Below are 19,412 nucleotides of genomic sequence, written 5' to 3' on the forward strand. Positions count from 1 at the left end.
GACGCCATGTGACCAGCTTTAAATGACTTTCAACTAAATTTAAATGACTTTTAACCAAATGTTCATGAGCAAACGAGTGAAATGTGTGTAAACAGTAAAAGTGATAAAATGTAGTCATTAAACTAACAATGAGGATTCAAAGCATACAGTAAACCTTAAATGACTCAAATGAATGACAATAAGGGTCTTTGGCAGTTTGTTTATTCATTGATTAATAATTTTTGTGAACTCTTTTGAAGTGTTTCAGTACAACACTGTCGTGAGCTACATGTTCATTATTCTCTAGTAATAAAACAACTTTCAATGTTTTATTTTATCATTGAAAGTTATATACACACACACACACATATATATATATATATATATATATATATATATATATATATATATATATATATATATATATGTATATATATATATATATATATATGTGTGTGTGTGGTGTGTGTGTGTATATATATTTATATGTGTGTGTATATATATATGTGTATATATATATATATGTGTATATATATATATATATATTTATATATATATATATATATATATATATATATATATATATATATATGTGTGTGTGTGTGTGTGTGTGTGTATATATACATATGTTTCCCATGACATTAACATTAATGACATTAACATTAATGACATTAACGCTCTATTGAAGCACGACATCATTACATCTCAACCTGTTTGTATATTTTTCCAGTTATGCAAAATATGGAAAAAGGGCAAATTGTTTGAGTCAATAAATAATGACGACATGAAGCACGTGACTCAAGTTACTCAGTGGAACTAAATCCTGGTGAGAAATCATACCAGACGCCAACAAATGAAGTGCAGTTAGAATCCAGCTGCTGCTCCTGATGCTAATCGCACGTTAGCATGCTAACAGGCCCACAATTTACTAAATGAACATCAAGACTTGAAACTAGAGATTAAGACATAAACTCATGTTTACAATGTTTACTGAATACATCAACAGAGAAGTAGAGTCACTTATATAGACTTCTATACAACCAGAGGAGTCGCCCCCTGGTGGTCAGGAGAGAGAATGCAGCTTTAACACATGAAGCGTAGACTTCTATACAACCAGAGGAGTCGCCCCCTGGTGGTCAGGAGAGAGAGTGCAGCTTTAACACATGAAGCATAGACTTCTATACAACCAGAGGAGTCGCCCCCTGGTGGTCAGGAGAGAGAATGCAGCTTTAACACATGAAGCATAGACTTCTATACAACCAGAGGAGTCGCCCCCTGGTGGTCAGGAGAGAGAATGCAGCTTTAACACATGAAGCATAGACTTCTATACAACCAGAGGAGTCGCCCCCTGGTGGTCAGGAGAGAGAATGCAGCTTTAACACATGAAGCATAGACTTCTATACAACCAGAGGAGTCGCCCCCTGGTGGTCAGGAGAGAGAATGCAGCTTTAACACATGAAGCATAGACTTCTATACAACCAGAGGAGTCGCCCCCTGGTGGTCAGGAGAGAGAATGCAGCTCTAACACATGAAGCATTTTCCACAAAGTTTCGTACAGATTTTAATTATGTCAAAAATGTACATGTTTTAATATTGTTCATAATTCTGCCAAGAACATTCCTGTTTTTTATTTCAGTTATTTATTTATTTTTTACGAAAAACGTTCCTGAAACAACTTGTGTTTCCAAAGATGGAAAATAAAATGAATTTGGTTGCGTCTTCAACGTCGAGGCGCATTACAGATTTCTGTCAAAGAAGATGGGACGACAGGTGGATTGAAGGTTGGTCTCCAGGTGACAGCCGTCCAATCACAGCTCATAAAAGGCGTCGGGTCCGAGAGGAGCGCGTCCTCGGCGACAGGTGAGCATGAGACTCTGATACCTTCAAGACTCTCAAAGCAATTTCTCTTCTTCATTATTGTTTAAATGAGTTTTTTAAAGTGCTCGATGAAGAAGTCGTGTGTTGAGATGGTTTTGTGCTTCATGTGATAACATTTCCATTTTAAAGTCAAATCAAAAAAGAAACCAGAAATGTCTTGAAGTGCATTTTATTTCATGTATTTCATTTCCATGAAGCAGTGAATTGTTTATTGAACCCTGAAAGTTCAAAGACTTTTACTTTCGAACTACAGCATCAAAATCATTTTGCTATTTTAAAAGAATTGATTTTTTATTGTTTAGCTATTGTAGTTGTTATTCTGGACGCAGTCATGTGATGTTTGATGTGTCGTCAGTCACACACACGTCTTTGTTGTTCACTGGTTGTGAATGTTTTCAGCTGTTGGTGGATTCATTATAATCTTTAAGTTCATTTTAAGTATTTTGTTTTTAAATATTAGCGCAAATAACATTTTGAAAATGGCATTTTATTAAATAATTTACAAAACAATTTCTAATCATACTACAAAGTGACTCATCTTCAAATATGACGCAAAACAAGCTGCAGGTTTAATTGATGTCTTATGTTGTGGTTTGTTTTAATTAAATTAAGTTGTTTTCATGCTTTTTATATATGCATTGCTGTGTACAGAACGTTTAGAACAATAGAACGTTTAGAACAATAGAATGTTTAGAACAATAGAGTGTTTAGTACAATAGAATGTTTAGAACAATAGAATGTTTAGAACAATAGAATGTTTAGTACAATAGAATGTTTAGAACAATAGAATGTTTAGAACAATAGAATGTTTATAACAATAGAATGTTTAGTACAATAGAATGTTTAGAACAATAGAATGTTTAGAACAATAGAATGTTTAGAACAATAGAATGTTTAGAACAATAGAATGTTTAGAACAATAGAGTGTTTAGAACAATAGAATGTTTAGAACAATAGAATGTTTAGAACAATAGAATGTTTATAACAATAGAGTGTTTAGAACAATAGAGTGTTTAGAACAATAGAATGTTTAGAACAATAGAATGTTTAGAACAATAGAATGTTTATAACAATAGAGTGTTTAGAACAATAGAGTGTTTAGAACAATAGAGTGTTTAGTACAATACAATGTTTAGAACAATAGAATGTTTAGAACAATAGAATGTTTAGAACAATAGAGTGTTTAGTACAATAGAATGTTTAGAACAATAGAATGTTTAGAACAATAGAATGTTTAGAACAATAGAGTGTTTAGAACAATAGAGTGTTTAGAACAATAGACAGTAATTTAATGTAGAAATACAAACTAGAATTTCAAAGTAAAATACTGCTGCTCTGTGGTTGTGTTGTGTTTTTTGTGCGATCAGATTTAGTTTGAACTGAATAGAGATTCTAAGCGTTTAAAAAGTGACTTAATCTCTAACGGGATGAAATTATTCTGTTCAGACTTTTTTGTATCGAAACATTTTTGCCTGAATCTTCTTCTCATGATCAAGGTCACCTCCTTCATCCTCACTGAGGACATTTGACGAGCTTTTCAAGATGGCATTTTCAAACTAGCATTTAAGCTAGCCATTTAGATAGCATTTTTGTCAATGAAAATCTCACTGGAACATAATATCAGTAACCATCACATCGTTTGAGCGGTGTTGCAGTGTTCCTGTTGGGCAGCGTCTAGAGGCTCGTGCAGCAGCTCGTGCACTCCTTTTACATTTGGTACAAGTTTTTTGTGTTTTCTGAAAAACGTGAATAAAAAGACTGGCCATTATTTCAGGAAGGTGACGATGCGCTGTCTCTCTTTCCCTCACCAGGCTTCAGTTATCCGTCTGAACAATGGAGAACCAAACTTTAAGTACAGACGTTCTGCAGCTGGAGGGGTTAAAGGTCAGCCCCCAGTCCTCCGTTCCAGCCTTCGTCCTCCTCCTCCTCATCTACATCTTCATCATGGTGTCCAACATCGGCCTGGTGGTGCTGATCTCCACAGAGAGGAGCCTCCAGCAGCCCATGTACCTGCTGTTCTGCAACATGAGCATCAACGACGCCTTCGGGGCCACGACCGTCATCCCTCGCCTGCTGAGCGACGTCTTCACGCCGATGACTCAGCGCTACATTCACTACAACGACTGCGTCCTTCAGGCCTTCTGCGCTCACTTTAACGCCAGCACCACCCACACCGTGCTCATGGTCATGGCCTTCGACCGCTACGTGGCCATCTGCAGCCCGCTGCGGTACGCCGCCATCATGACCGTCAGGACGGTGGCGGCGCTGTCGGCGGCGGCGTGGGCGTCGGCCTTCGCGCTGGTCCTGGTCCTCGTGGGCCTCAGCGTCCGCCTGTCGCGCTGCAGGCGGGTCGTTCTCACCCCGTTCTGCGACAACGCCTCCTTGTTCAAGCTGTCCTGCGAGAGCGTCCTCATCAACAACATCTACGGCCTCGGCTACACGGTGCTGCTGCTGGGCTCCTCCCTCGGCAGCGTGGCGCTCACATACCTGAAGATCGCCGTGGTGTGTCTGCGCAGCCGGAGCAAGTCTCTGAACGGCAAAGCGCTGCAGACCTGCGCCTCCCACCTGGCGGCGTACGTCATCATGTATGTCTCTGGCGCCATCATCATCGTCCTCCATCGGTTCCCTCACTTGTCGGACCACAGGAAGATGGCGTCCATCTTGTTCCATGTAGTTCCTCCCGCCATGAACGCTGTTATCTACGGACTTCAAATCAAAGCCATCAGGCAAAAGATTGTCATCATGTTTAGCGGGAATACTGGAGGTGAAACGACTCACGAGTGAATTTTATGTAAATAACTGCTAATTAAATTGTTGTCTCTGTCAATCAGAAATGATCTTCTTCTTGCTTTCAATATGTATTTCACTTCACTAAACATCCATTTAGTAACAGTTTACTGAAGGTTTGATGAATGAAAACTATGTTGGTATAATAATTTAGTTTAGTTTGACTTGTTTCTCAACTGATTTTAATAATATGAAAGAAAATGTGGGCACATTAAGGGATGCAATGTTAACATATGCTACAACGTTTTTGAGGATAGACTGAGTGATTTTGTGTGTCTTGATGTCCCAAGTCACGCACCTAAGAGGTTCATTAGTTCATATCTTCTAAACGCAATGAGATATCAACAAAGTTCAAAATGACTTTTCATCACATCAAACCAATAATGATCCACATCAAGTTTAGTAAGAAGCAGACCCAGCGTTTAGGAGGAGTGGGCAAGAATGTGTTTTTTACAAAATTCAAAATGGCGGAAAATTTAATTTGGCGCATTTTATTTCCACAGTATACTTTTTTGTAGAGCCGTCCCACCCGGACATGTGTGCCAAATTTCAAGTCAATCGGCCGTAGGTGTGCAAAAAGTGGATAGCTTTGAGAACTAAAGGGGGCGCTAGCGAGATCTTTTTTGCAACTTTTGCCTGACACCCAAATCAGGTTGGAATTTTCACCGATTCAGATTGAGGTGGAACATTTCAAAAGTTAAGGTTTACCCAAAGCGCATCCTGCGGCTGGGAGCTGCGCCTCGTACCTGATTCAACAAAGTCAATCAAATGTCCTGTTATCCAGCTTTTGCCAGGTAGTCCAGCTCTAATTCAGCTAAAGTGAGCCAGTGTTCACTGTGAACTGTGACGTGTTGGAACCAACGAGGCTGAATCGTTGGTTATCATTTAGAGCGTGGCGACAACCTGAAAGGTGCTATTGGTCGTGTTTAAGTCCATCATGTGCAGAACAGTTGGAGACAGTTCGCTCCCCTGTGAATGAAGTAGAATGAAACTTCAAAGCCCTCAGGGTGGAGATGCAGAGAGGCGTCTGATAAAAAGTGTCTTCCAGTCACCTCTGGTCTGACAAAAGGTGAAGCTGACTGAGGTAACGCCGACGCTCACTCACACACGCTGACACTTCAACACTGAGATGTTACCTGTAATCTGGCAGATTGAGGAAAAAGACAAAATGGAATGAAAACAGCAAACCAATAGCAATCAAATGTTTAAGACTTATGCAAATGAAGTATGTTAAATTAATTTGAGCTGCTTTTGATTAAATGTTCATTTTGTTCTCTAAAGACTACACAAATCTGTTTGGCTGAAAAAGCAAAGAACAGTGTAATGTGAGTGTTGATGTGTTGGTGTTTTCTGCTGGACGGACAGATTAGAGGTTCTAGCAAAGTGAAAACATGTCAGGACTCTCTCTTCCTGCCTGGAAGTGTTCACTGCATTCAGCTGCTTGTCCTCAACTCCATCAGGTGAAGTAATGATGTGAGACTTTGAAGCTGCTTTCATTTCTAAAGGTCTGACATTGTTGAGTTTTCTTTCAGTTTACTTTCAAAGCTCATATTCTTTTAAGTATTATATGTTTAGTCATGATCACTGTAGTTAATTGACAGTTCGAAGCCCCTCCAAACAATTTAGGAATTATACCAAAGAGTTTACCTCTCAGTAAACTATACCAAAGACTTTATCTCTCAGTAAACTATACCAAAGAGTTTATCTCTCAGTAAACTATACCAAAGAGTTTATCTCTCAGTAAACTATACCAAAGAGTTTATCTCTCAGTAAACTATACCAAAGAGTTTATCTCTCAGTAAACTATACCAAAGAGTTTATCTCTCAGTAAATGATGCACAGGGGAATGTAATTACAGGTAGTTACAGAATGTGTCTTTAGTTGTTTACAATTTTGTGACCTGCTTACATATAGGTTTACTTGAGGCAAATAAAAGGGAATACTGTAGTGGGATTTGTTAACACTAAGCTAGCTATTTCTGTGTTTCAAAATAAAAGTCTGCCTATCAGGCTTTGTTGGAACAGGCCCGATGTAGTTTTTCTCTGTACATTAGGATCCTAGTTTGACTTAATTATAATGAATTCATTGGGTCCCTTCCAGTTCAGCCCATCATGCAATATTCATCATTCAATAATCAAGATGCACTTCAAATGTATTTTTTTCTTCTTTTGAATAGTGTATTTGACACTGAACTAGTTCATATTTATCTCAGTGATAGTGTCCAAATCAATATCACTGGTTTGTAAAAACTACACTGGCAACACAATAGATGTAAATGTTGATCAAAATCTTATTCCCTTCTGCTCATAACGAAACAAGTAAACAACTCAAAAGTTGACACTGTCTGGTTCATTCTCCATCCATTGGATTTCTGAGCGACGCTGATATGAAAGCTAGTTCATCCGTCTTTCCTTTAAAAGCAGGAAAAGTATTTCTCTCTCTTTATTTGAGAAAAGTTCATATTTGTGTTCACTATGATCTTGACATTCTGTCTCATCTGTTATCATTTACTGAATGAATGCAAGCAAATCTACAAAGCAAAAGCGACTCTTTCTGATTGAACCAATCCATGAACTGTATGAAACAATGGATATCCCATATGTAACTGAATTTGGGAGAAAATAAAACTCCTTGACTTTGTCCAAACAGAAGTTTAAATCCATTTTTTTGAATGATTTCTTTGGGCTTTGTGCATTGTTCCCCCTCCCTCTGCAGCATGGATAATGAATCTGTGGACATGGACGTTCTGCAGCTGGAGGGGTTAAAGGTCAGCCCCCAGTCCTCCGTTCCTGCCTTCGTCCTCCTCCTCCTCATCTACATCTTCATCATGGTGTCCAACATCAGCCTGGTGGTGCTGATCTCCACAGAGAGGAGCCTCCAGCAGCCCATGTACCTGCTGTTCTGCAACATGAGCATCAACGACGCCTTCGGGGCCACGACCATCATCCCTCGCCTGCTGAGCGACGTCTTCACGCCGATGACTCAGCGCTACATTCACTACAACGACTGCGTCCTTCAGGCCTTCCTCGGTCACGTTCATGCCGGGGTCACCCACACGGTGCTCATGATCATGGCCTTCGACCGCTACGTGGCCCTCTGCAGCCCGCTGCGGTACGCCGCCATCATGACCGGCAGGATGGTGGCGGCGCTGTCGGCGGCGGCGTGGGCGTCGGCCTTCGCTCTGGTCCTGGTCCTCGTGGGCCTCAGCGTCCGCCTGTCGCGCTGCAGGCGGGTCGTCCTCAACCCGTTCTGCGACAACGCCTCCTTGTTCAAGCTGTCCTGCGAGAGCGTCCTCATCAACAACATCTACGGCCTCGGCTACACGGTGGCCATACAGGGCTCCTCCCTCGGCAGCGTGGTGCTCACATACCTGAAGATCGCCGTGGTGTGTCTGCGCAGCCGGAGCAAGTCTCTGAACGGCAAAGCGCTGCAGACCTGCGCCTCCCACCTGGCGGCGTACGTCATCCTGCTCCTGGTGGGCTCCATCATCGTCACCCTCCATCGGTTTCCACAGTTGTCGGACGACAGGAAGCTGGCGTCCATCTTGTTCCATGTGGTTCCTCCAACTGCGAACACTATTATCTACGGACTGCAGGTCAAAGCAGTGAGACAAAAGATTATGATCATATTTAAGTAGAATATACCAACAAATACAACGTGATAAAATGTGAGGATACATCAATAAAACAAGTTTGAACTCCAGCATGTGTAGGATTTGACATTTCTTAGTTTGTCTCAATCTCCTAGAGGATTTAAAGACCTCAAACCTCCAGTCTCTTGTTCTTTTGATTCAATAAATCGAAAGAACGTTCCCACAAACCAGTGAAGAGGTTTACTTGCAATACTTTCGGCACTTTGCTACACAAGTCCGTGATGGGAGCATATGAAATGGGCCCCTGAACCACATCTGATCACAATGGCTGCTTCAGTTCATCAGAACAATTATACTAATATAAACCATATTTGAGTTAGAAAAGCTTTATTTGTTGTGTCCTTTGATTTTTGATACTTGAAAAATGACCGAAACTTAATACTTCTAATAACCACAGTGTTGGACATGATAAAACAATGGTTATAAAGGAATGGTATTGCCAAAAGTAATGCCGATTTGAGTAATGATAAATGTATGAAGAGATGCTGTTCTAGGAGTGAAAGATGAAAATATGGGGGTTGTTGGATGAAGACATGAAGAGATGCAGGTCGAGGGGTAAAGGGATGAAGGGAAGGGAGTCGAGGAATGAAGGGATGAAAAGATGGGTTTGAGGGGTGAAGGGATGTAGAAATAGGATTCGAGGGATAAAGGGATAACGAGATGCAGGTCAAGGAATGAAAAGATGAAGAGATGGGAGTCAAGGGGTGAAGGGATGAAAAGATGCCGGTCAAGGGGTTAAGGGACGAAGGTATCGGAGTAGAGGGATGAAGGGATGAAAAGATGGGGTTGGGAGATAAAGGAAGGAAGAGATGCCGGTCAAGGGGTTAAGGTATAGGAGTAAAGGGATGAAGGGAAGGCGAGATGGGGCGAAGGTGGATGAAGGGATGAAAAGATGGTGGTCTAGGGGTGAAGGGATGGAGCAACATATTCCACCCTCTGCTAGGACTAATGACCAGCTAACGTTGGCTACTTGACCATTGTCCATCTAGAAGCAGTGAATGAAGTCACCATGACATTCCCGGTGGTTCTGTTTTACCGTTTGAAAGTCTTGCATTCAACATTTCTGCCTTCGTCTTCTGTTTTTTTTCCGTTGGCATTTGATTTTTAGCTGCTGCTAAATGTAAAATGTGTCCATATGTACAAACCAATAGATTCAGTGATGATTTCAGGAACCGTCATGAGACTGTGTTGACACTTGTTGATGATAATCCCGTCCTATTTAGTTGTCAAGCGGGGCAATAAATAAGAGTTGCGGGATTTAAAGTCAAGACAGATTTCTATACAGCCTTTTAGATTTACGGTGCAAGGTCCCGTTTCAGTTCATGGCCAAGTTCTGGTGCAGATTCTGGTTCTGGTTTAGATTCTGATTCTGGTTAGTTCTGGTTCAGATTCTGGTTCTGGTTCAGATTCTGGTTCAGGTTCTGGTTGGTTTTGGTTCTGGTTTTAGGCCTCTAAACAATCTACTCACATGGGTCTGTTTTATGAGCGTCATCATTTCCTCCGTGGAAACCCTGATCTACTGCACTAGTAAACACTGTAAACTTACACTTCAAATAACTTTAAAATTACACTGTTAATTTACACTGCAAACAACTGTTAAATTACACAGTTAACTTACATTGTAAATAACTGTTAATTTACGCAGTTAACTTACACTGTAAATAACTTTCAAATTACACGGTTAAGTTACAGTGTAAATAACTGTTAACTTACACTGTAAATAACTTAAATTGTACTCTTAACTTACAGTGTAAATAACTGTTCACTTATACTGTTAATTCACACTGTAAATAACTGTCAAATTTCACTGTTAACTTACAGTGTAAATAACTGTTATCTTACACTGTAAACAACTGTTAAATTACACAGTTAATTTACACTGTAAAGGTGAAGCTTTGGATTAAATGTCAATCTCTTCATTGATGACTTTTACATTATTAAAGCAAAAATGTTTAACGTTAAGCTCTGCGATGAAACCCTGACCGTCCCCCTGCTCCAGATCCAAACCGGTCCTCGTCGACCAATCACAGGTCCTCCATTAACGGCAGCTCGGGGCCCGATGACGTCACTTTCTTCATCATCCAGGGCCTCGCGAGCCTCGGCCAAGAAAAGACGCTCCTCTTCGTCGTCCTGCTCCTGGGCTACATCGTCATCCTGGGAGGAAACAGCATGATTATGCTGATTATGATTTAGATCAGGGTTTGTTTGATTGGTTGTTGTTTGTTGGACCTTGTAAATCTGCATGTTGTGGTAGGACTTGTTCTGCTTTTCATTTTGTGTTTGGATCAAAGTTTTATTGCTGGAAAAAAAAAACTTTTTGGGCTTTTTCTTGAAGTAAATACATATGGGTCCTATTGACCCATAACACCATCGATGTTACTAGAGTTAATAAAGTAAACAGATGCATTTAATAGATGTGTTCTAATAACCCTCAGTGAGAGTCAGGTAACACAACACAAATAAATGATGTCTTTACAGTTTATGTTTTCGTAGAAAACTGACAGAACTATTGTGTAACCTCCAGCAGAGGCCAGGAAGAGCTGTCAATCAGGATGACCTGAGACTCACACTACGTCTTGTTGACTCTTTTGTCCTTTTCCCTAGAAGTTAATGAAGTGTTTTGAGGAACTATCCATTCTGGCTTCTACTCAAGTTTTTTGTGAATGTATTTGAAAAGGTTTTGTGGTTTAATGGAATAAATAGAGGCGCTTGCTCAACGGCTGATAGCAATGTCAACGCATCCAAATCATCATGAAGAGAAACTGCCATGTTATAAAGAAGGAGAAGGTTGGTTGTGTGAAACCAAAAGAGGGATTTTTGTGTTCTGTGTGAAACAAAGAAGACGTTGACTCATTTTACGATAGTTTTGTTGCGTAACTTCCAGACTTCACAGAGGCCAGTTACATATTTAATTAACTGTGATCGTTTCCTCGGCTTTACAAAGTGTTGTTTGTGGCCTAAACTAACAATAACTAAACAGACGTAGTTGTTATTCAGCAAAGAAAACTGAAACAGGCTCAAACAACAATTAATATTTTTGGCGTATAGTTTTTTTTTCACAAAACCCTATAATGACCTAATATCATGGTAAACACATTTAAGAATTACTAGGTGGAAACAGTATGTACATTTAAATGGATTCATTGGGGTTTCACTTCATCAAAATTTTAGTTTGAAAAATAATTTAGCTTGCAGTAAGAGGACAAAATAAATTGGTGTTATCAATAAAATGTATAGTTTAACAATTAACCCTGCTCCTCTGTGATATCAACATTCTGTATTTTTTCTTCCACACACACGCACGCACGCACACACACACACACACACACACACACACACACACATATATATATATATATATATATATATATATATATATATATATATATATATATATACATATATATATATATATATATATATATATATATATATATATATATATATATATATATATATATATATATATATATGCACAATGACCAGCACACGACTGTATGGGAGGTCAACAACACACCGCACAGAACCTTTGACTCTGGTTCAAACATTTCATTCCAGCCTTTATTGTTTGTCACTGGCAGATTTTATACGTAACATATTTATACATACATATACCCAACTCATATTGTGTGCTTCACATATTTCAGGAAATAGCGTCAGCTCTGTAAAGGCCAAACATAATTTAATTTCATAATTTTTCGAACTTAAAACACCAAAACATATGTAACATATATTTTTAAATACAATGTGGACATTTAGGTTAAATGTGATGTTTTTCTTCTCAATCTGGAAATGTTTTGGCTTGAAGTTTAAACATTAACTTTAGTTCTTGACTCAGAATAACGGCATCACTGGTTTAGATCGAAATAATTTTGACAAGGATTTGCAGATCTCTGCAGATTGCACGCCATAGATGATGGGGTTGAGGCTGCCGGGGATGAGAACAAACAGAATGGCAGAAAGTTTCCTGTAGTCTGAGTACTGAGGGAAGCGATGCAGAATAATGACAATAAACCCACTGATCAACATGATCAGATACACCACCAGGTGAGTGCTGCAGGTCTTCAAGGCTTTACTGTTCAGAGACTTGCTCTTACTGGTGAGACACACCACAGTAATCTTTGTGTAGGTGATAACCATGCTGCCGATGGAGCACGTGAACAGAACCACAGTGAACGTGAGGCCGTACACATTATTAATGAACACACTCTCACAGGAGAGTTTAAACAGAGAGGCGTTGTCACAGTAAGGGTTCATGATCAGAGTCCTGCATCGGTTCAGCCGTATGGTCAGACCGAGCAGAACCCCGACCAGAACCAGAGCCACTCCCCAGGCCGACACCGTCAGCTTCATCACCATCTTGTTGGTCATTATGGCCGCATAGCGCAGAGGGTTACTGATGGCCACGTATCTGTCAAACGCCATGATCATGAGCACGGTGTGAGCGGTGGTACCTAACATGTGTGTGGTGAACGCTTGCACCACACATTCATAATAACTGATGAAGCGCTCAGAGGAAGGCTTCATCATGTCTAGAAGCAAACGAGGCATCAGGATAGAATTTCCAAGAATGTCATTTAAGGGCAAGTTGCAGAAAAGGAGATACATCGGCTGGTGAAGGTTCTTATCAATGAAAACCAGACATGCAATGCCGACGTTCAAAAGTATTATTAAAATGTATGAGAAGAAGAGAAAGAGGAAGACGGGGTAGGCAGATTCCTTTGAGACGTTCAGCCCCTCCAGCTGCAGCGTGAGACTGTTGAATGTGTAGTTCTCCATCAACCTGCAACGACACGGCACAGTTTACACTTTACAGATAACTGCAAGCAACATAAACAATGAGGTTCTACTGGAAAATGCACTTCAATAAAAGACTAAATACATCAATAATAAAGATAGAGATAATTGCGTATAATTTGATCAAACATGTTCAATGTTTGTTTTAGAGAAAGACTGGCCTGTTTGTTGTTTAGTGATGCCTCCTGGGAGTCTTCTCGTTCATCCGTCTTTAGGCAGTTTCTTGTGTGTCTGTTGCTAGCTAACACTCAACAAACCTCTCCTCCTTGATTGCACTTTAATATAGTCGCAGTTCAATTCTCAGTGGGAGATTTATGAAGAGTTATGAAGCAAGAATTCACAAACAACCCTTTCTTGGCCGTCTGAGAGTTATAGTTATAGTTTTGACTTTAGATCTCACACACACATGTTGAACGTTGTTTTTCCGAAAAACATGACTTATCTTTTTAGTTTTGTTGATTACATTCATACAAAAATAAACAGTACACAATATTATATATTACATAAATTGAGTATTATGTTTTACATTATGTCTAGATAGAACAGTGCGGACCCAGATAGACCCCAAGAAAATATTGTGGGATTTTAAGCAGGGTCTCGATGGGGTTATGTTAGACCAAAGACAAGGACATGTTTGGGTTATGTTAGACCGAAGACAGGGATAAGCTGGGGTCAAGTTAGACTGTTGGTCATCACGACCGGTTATGTGGTAACCATTTTGATGCACCATGAAAAAGGATTTTTCTTTGCTGGTTTGTAGTCAAAATATATTTGTTAATGAAGAAGATGAATTAGCAGCCTTAGGCCGGAGATCAATGATCGATTTTGTAATCGTATCATCTGATCTGCGGCCGTATGTCTTGGACACTCGGGTGAAGAGAGGAGCAGAGCTGTCAACTGATCACCACCTGGTGGTGAGTTGGATCAGATGGTGGGGGAGACGGCAGGAAAGACCTGGCAAGCCCAAAGGTGTCGTGAGGGTGAACTGGGAACGTCTGGCTGAGGGTCCTGTCCAGAAGGTCTTCAACTCCCACCTCCGGAAGAACTTTTCACGCATCCTGAGGGAGGTTGGGGACATGGAATCCGAGTGGACCTTGTTCAAAGCCTCTATTGTGGAAGCGGCCGCCAGGAGTTGTGGTCGGAAGGTCGTCGGTGCCTGTCGCGGTGGTAACCCGAGAACCCGGTGGTGGACACCGGGGTTGAGGGAAGCTGTCAAGCTGAAGAAGGAGGCCTTTCGGGCCTGGTTGGCCCAGGGGTCTCCTGAAGCAGCTGACGGGTAGCGGCAGGCCAAGAGGGCTGCAGCTGCGGCGGTCGCAGATACTAAAACTCGGTCATGGGAAGAGTTCGGGGAGGCCATGGAGAAGGACTTTCGGTTGGCCTCAAAAAGGTTCTAGCAAACCATCCAGCGGATCAGAAAGGGAAAGCAGGGCCTAGCCCAGGCTGTTCTCAGCGGGGGAGGGGAACTGCTGACTCGGACTGGGGACATCGTCGGGCGGTGGCAAGAGCACTTTGAGGAACTCCTAAACCCGGCCAACATGTCCCCTGGGGAGGGGGCAGCGCCTGAGGACCTTGGGGTGGGTGCACCCATATCCCTGGCAGAGGTCACTAAGGTAGTTAAAGAGCTTCTTGGTGGCAAGGCGCCGGGGGTGGATGAAATCCACCCTAAGATGCTGAAAGCGCTGGACATTGCTGGGCTGTCTTTGCTGACACGCCTTTTCAGTGTCGCATGGGGGTCGGGAACAGTGCCCATGGACTGGCAGACCGGGGTGGTGGTTCCCATCTTCAAGAAGGGGGACCGGAGAGTGTGCTCGAACCATCGTGGTATCACACTGCTCAGCCTCCCGGGAAAAGCTTATGCCAGGGTGCTGGAAAGGAGACTCCGACCGCTTGTCGAACCTCGGATTCAAGAGGATCAGTGCGGATTCCGTCCCGGTCGTGGAACAGTGGACCAGCTCTTTACCCTTGCGAGACAAGTACAGGGGTCTTGGGAGTTTGCCCAACCAGTCTACATGTGCTTTGTGGACTTGGAGAAGGCTTTTGACCGGGTCCCTCGGGGGGTTCTGTGGGGGGTGCTGCGGGAGTACGGGGTGCCGGATCCATTGGCACGGGCTATCCGGTCTCTGTACGCCAGCAGTAGAAGTTGTGTCCGTATCCTCGGTATTAAGTCAGACACGTTCCTGGTGGGTGTTGGCCTCCGCCAGGGCTGCCCTTTATCACCGGTCCTGTTCGTGATGTTCATCGACAGGATTTCTAGGCGCAGCCGGGGGGCGGAGGAAATCCGGTTCGGGGGCCTCGTGATCGCCTCTCTGCTGTTTGCAGATGATGTGGTCCTGTATGCCTCCTCGGACCGTGACCTCCAGCATTTGCTGGGGCGTTTTGCAGCCGAGTGTGAAGCGGCAGGGATGAGAGTTAGCGCCTCCAAATCTGAGGCCATGGTTCTCTGCCGGAAAACGGTGGATTGCTCCCTGCAGGTGGGGACAACATACCTGCCCCAAGCGAAGGAGTTCAAGTACCTCTGGGTCTTGTTCACGAGTGAGGGTAAGGTGGAGCGGGAGATTGACAGGCGGATCGGTGCGGCTGCAGCAGTAAAACAGGCGCTGTACCGGTCCGTCTTGGTGAAGAGGGAGCTGAGTCAGAAGGTGAAGCTCTCCATTTACTGGTCGGTCTACGTTCCAACCCTCACTAATGGTCAGGAACTCTGGGTCGTGACCGAAAGAACGAGGTTGCGGATACAAGCGGCCGAAATGAGCTTCCTCCGTAGGGTGGCCGGGCTCAGCCTTAGAGATAGGGAAAAGAGCTTGGATATCAGGAGGGAGCTTGGAGTTGAGCTGCTGCCCCTTCGTATCGAAAGGAGTCAGCTGAGGTGGTTCGGTCTTCTAATCCGGATGCCTCCTGGACGCCTCCCATTAGAGGTTTTCCAGGCACGTCCAACTGGGAAGAAGTCCAGAGGAAGACCCAGGACACGCTGGAGGGATTATATCTCCCGGCTGGCCTGGGAACGTCTCGGGGTCCCCCAGAACGAGCTGGAAAATGTTGCGGGTGAGAGGGAAGCCTGGGTCGGTCTGCTAGGTGTGCTGCGACCGCGACCCGACCCCGGATAAGTGGCGGAAAATGGATGGATGGATGAATTGAATACCCAAGCAATATCTTTGATGTACTTTTCCCAAAATGAATTCTGTATTTAAAGGAATACCAACAATTGAGAACCGCAGGCCTTGCCAATGTGTCCTTTTCTTTTTTACTTGGTCAGCGTTCCACTTTTGTTAGAAAGAACATTATGTTACCTGAAAACATTGATGCAGTGCAAGCAGCAGTGAGAGGGTTAATGCTATGGGCGCTAAAGCATGAAACAATAGAAGCTGACCGGTTGCGTCTGGCCTCAATGCGAACAGCAGAAGAAGTAAAAGGGCGCAGTCCCCACTGCTCTTCTTGACTCTGTGGTTCAACAAATGGTCGGAGCCTCCTTTCCAGCACCCTGGCATAGATGATCTCATCCCCCTCCTTGCCACCAAGGAGCTCTTTGACTACCTTAGCAGCCTCCGCCAGGGATAAAGGTGCAACCACCCCCAAGTCTTCAGGCGCTGCCCCCTCTCCAGGGGACGTGTTGGTCGGGTTTCTCTCCCGCCCTACGATGTCCCTCGTCCGGGTCAGTATCTGGAGTTTAAGACCTCCTGGACAGGATCCCCGCCAGACGCCTGCAACCACAAGCAACTCCAGTAAAGGACAAAGCCCAACCCTTCTCCAGGAGCTTGTTTCCAGAGTCCTTGATGTGCGTGGAGGTGAGCCCGACTACGTCGAGCTGGTACCACTCCACCTCCTGCACCAGCTCCGGCTCTTTCCCCGGTAGCAAAAGGAGCTTCCACGTCTCTAGAGCTAATCCATGCTGCCAGAGATCGGCTGGCCCTGGCCTCCTACTTGGCCCGCCGTCCAGTCTGCATCGCACCCGATGCTTCTGCTCCTGAGAATGTACATTTTAGTAAAGCCAGAGAGGTGGGGTCATACGTCCTGGTCGGCTCAGCCTTTACAAAGGTCTTTTAGTTCATACATTAGTTTCAGTGTCAAGAATTTAGCTGCCGCTAAATGTAAAATGTGTCCATATGTACAAACCAACAGATTCAGTGATGATTTCAGGAACCGTCATGAGACTGTGTTGAAACTTGTTGATGATAATCTCTTCCTATTTAGTTGTCAAGCGGGGCAACAAAGAGCAGTTCAGGGATTTGAAGTCAAGACAGATTTCTATACAGGCTTTTAGATTTAAGGTGCAAGGTCCAGGTCCGAATCCAGGACAAGGTCCGTGTCCCGTTTCGGTTCATGGCCAGGTTCTGGTGCAGATTCTAGTTCTAGTTCTGGTTCAGATTCTGGTTCAGATTCTGGTTCTGGTACAGATTCTGGTTCAGATTCTGTTTCAGATTCTGGTTCTGGTACAGATTCTGGTTCAGATTGTGGTTCAGATTCTGTTTCAGATTCTGGTTCTGGTTAAGATTCTGGTTCTGATTCTGGTTCTGGTTCAGATTCTGGTTCTGGTGCAGATTCTGATTCTGGTTCTGGTTCAGATTACGGTTCAGATTCTGGTTCTGGTTAAGAATGTGGTTCAGGTTCTGGTTGATTCTGGTTCTGGTTCAGATTCTGGTTCTGGTGCAGATTCTGGTTCTGATTCCGATTTTGGTTCCGATTCTGATTCTCGTTCCTGTTCTGGTTCAGATTCTGGTTCAGATTCTTGTTCTGGTACAGATTCTGGTTCTGGTTAAGATTCTGGTTGAGGTTCTGGTTGGTTCTGGTTCTGGTCTAGGCTCAGGTTCGGCACAGCTTGATGTTCCTGTCCAGGTTGAGGTACTGTTGCAGGTGCAGGTGCCGGTTCATATCCAGGTCCAGGTTATAGTTCTGGTCCAGGCCCAAGCTCAGGCACATGCAGGCTTAGGCTGGATCCAGGTCCTTGTTTACATCCAGGTGCAGGTTGCAGGTGAGAGCTGGAACAGGTTGGAGAGTCTGATGAAGGGCTTGTTTTCTTCACAGCTTTGCACATTTCTGCCTTTAAAATATAGATATAGAAATATGGCCTGTGAACTGTGACGTGTTGGAACCAACGAGGCTGAATCGTTGGTTATCATTTAGAGCGTGGCGACAACCTGAAAGGTGCTATTGGTCGTGTTTAAGTCCATCATGTGCAGAACAGTTGGAGACAGTTCGCTCCCCTGTGAATGAAGTAGAATGAAACTTCAAAGCCCTCAGGGTGGAGATGCAGAGAGGCGTCTGATAAAAAGTGTCTTCCAGTCACCTCTGGTCTGACAAAAGGTGAAGCTGACTGAGGTAACGCCGACGCTCACTCACACACGCTGACACTTCAACACTGAGATGTTACCTGTAATCTGGCAGATTGAGGAAAAAGACAAAATGGAATGAAAACAGCAAACCAATAGCAATCAAATGTTTAAGACTTATGCAAATGAAGTATGTTAAATTAATTTGAGCTGCTTTTGATTAAATGTTCATTTTGTTCTCTAAAGACTACACAAATCTATTTGGCTGAAAAAGCAAAGAACAGTGTAATGTGAGTGTTGATGTGTTGGTGTTTTCTGCTGGACGGACAGATTAGAGGTTCTAGCAAAGTGAAAACATGTCAGGACTCTCTCTTCCTGCCTGGAAGTGTTCACTGCATTCAGCTGCTTGTCCTCAACTCCATCAGGTGAAGTAATGATGTGAGACTTTGAAGCTGCTTTCATTTCTAAAGGTCTGACATTGTTGAGTTTTCTTTCAGTTTACTTTCAAAGCTCATATTCTTTTATTTATAGAGATGGAGAAAGTCATTGTTTCAGTTCAACCAGACTCAATGCTGCATCTCACTACTGCATTGTATTTCTCATTCATTTCATTTTGCTTTTTGACTGTTTTAATGTTTTCTTAAGTGTTTTAAATGTGCATTATGTTTTGCTTTTGATGGTTTTATGTGAAGCACTTTAAAGTCACCTTGTTGTTGAAATGTGATCTACGAATACACTTGTCTTGCAATGTCATTGTAATTTATGCAAAACATCTTAAATCATAAATAATATTATCATTATCATTCTACTATATCACCTGTTGCTGGTATTTGTTTTTTGTTATGATCTCAATTAATGCTGACATTATTAGTTGCATTGCCAATACCCAAACTGATTGTGTTATCATTGCTATTGTTGTTTATGGTAGTTGTAACTCCTCGTTACATGAATCTTTCTGTCATCTGCGTTGAGTGTGTTGTAACTCTGTTGTGTTGTTCATTGTGGTCACATGACGTCTATCGTGTGTCTGTCCATCCTGGTAGACGATCTCCTCTCTT

General features: G+C 42.7%; 3 protein-coding genes across 3 annotated transcripts; 2 read left to right on the forward strand and 1 right to left on the reverse strand.

Moving 5' to 3' along the window:
• Positions 1-3,690: 3,690 nt before the first annotated feature.
• Positions 3,691-4,641, forward strand: LOC137787855 (olfactory receptor 52P1-like). The gene has a single exon (XM_068580591.1). The coding sequence runs from the start codon at positions 3,691-3,693 to the stop codon at positions 4,639-4,641; it is 951 nt and encodes a 316-aa protein (XP_068436692.1).
• Positions 4,642-7,360: 2,719 nt separating this feature from the next.
• On the forward strand, positions 7,361-8,281 carry LOC137787683 (olfactory receptor 52N5-like). Its single transcript, XM_068580365.1, has one exon. The coding sequence runs from the start codon at positions 7,361-7,363 to the stop codon at positions 8,279-8,281; it is 921 nt and encodes a 306-aa protein (XP_068436466.1).
• Positions 8,282-12,130: 3,849 nt separating this feature from the next.
• On the reverse strand, positions 12,131-13,075 carry LOC137787676 (olfactory receptor 8G17-like). The gene has a single exon (XM_068580356.1). It carries the CDS (start codon positions 13,073-13,075, stop codon positions 12,131-12,133), a length of 945 nt encoding a protein of 314 aa, XP_068436457.1.
• Positions 13,076-19,412: the final 6,337 nt, after the last annotated feature.

This window comes from Clinocottus analis, unplaced genomic scaffold (assembly GCF_023055335.1).
Source record: "Clinocottus analis isolate CAN_PGR_092001 unplaced genomic scaffold, fCliAna1.0.p SCAF_17, whole genome shotgun sequence".
Lineage (NCBI taxonomy): Eukaryota > Metazoa > Chordata > Actinopteri > Perciformes > Cottidae > Clinocottus > Clinocottus analis.

Coding starts and splice junctions, on each gene's coding strand:
- LOC137787676 (XM_068580356.1), bottom strand. CDS start 13,075: ATGGAGAACTACACATTCAACAGTCTCACGCTGCAGCTGGAGGGGCTG.
- LOC137787855 (XM_068580591.1), top strand. CDS start 3,691: ATGGAGAACCAAACTTTAAGTACAGACGTTCTGCAGCTGGAGGGGTTA.
- LOC137787683 (XM_068580365.1), top strand. CDS start 7,361: ATGGATAATGAATCTGTGGACATGGACGTTCTGCAGCTGGAGGGGTTA.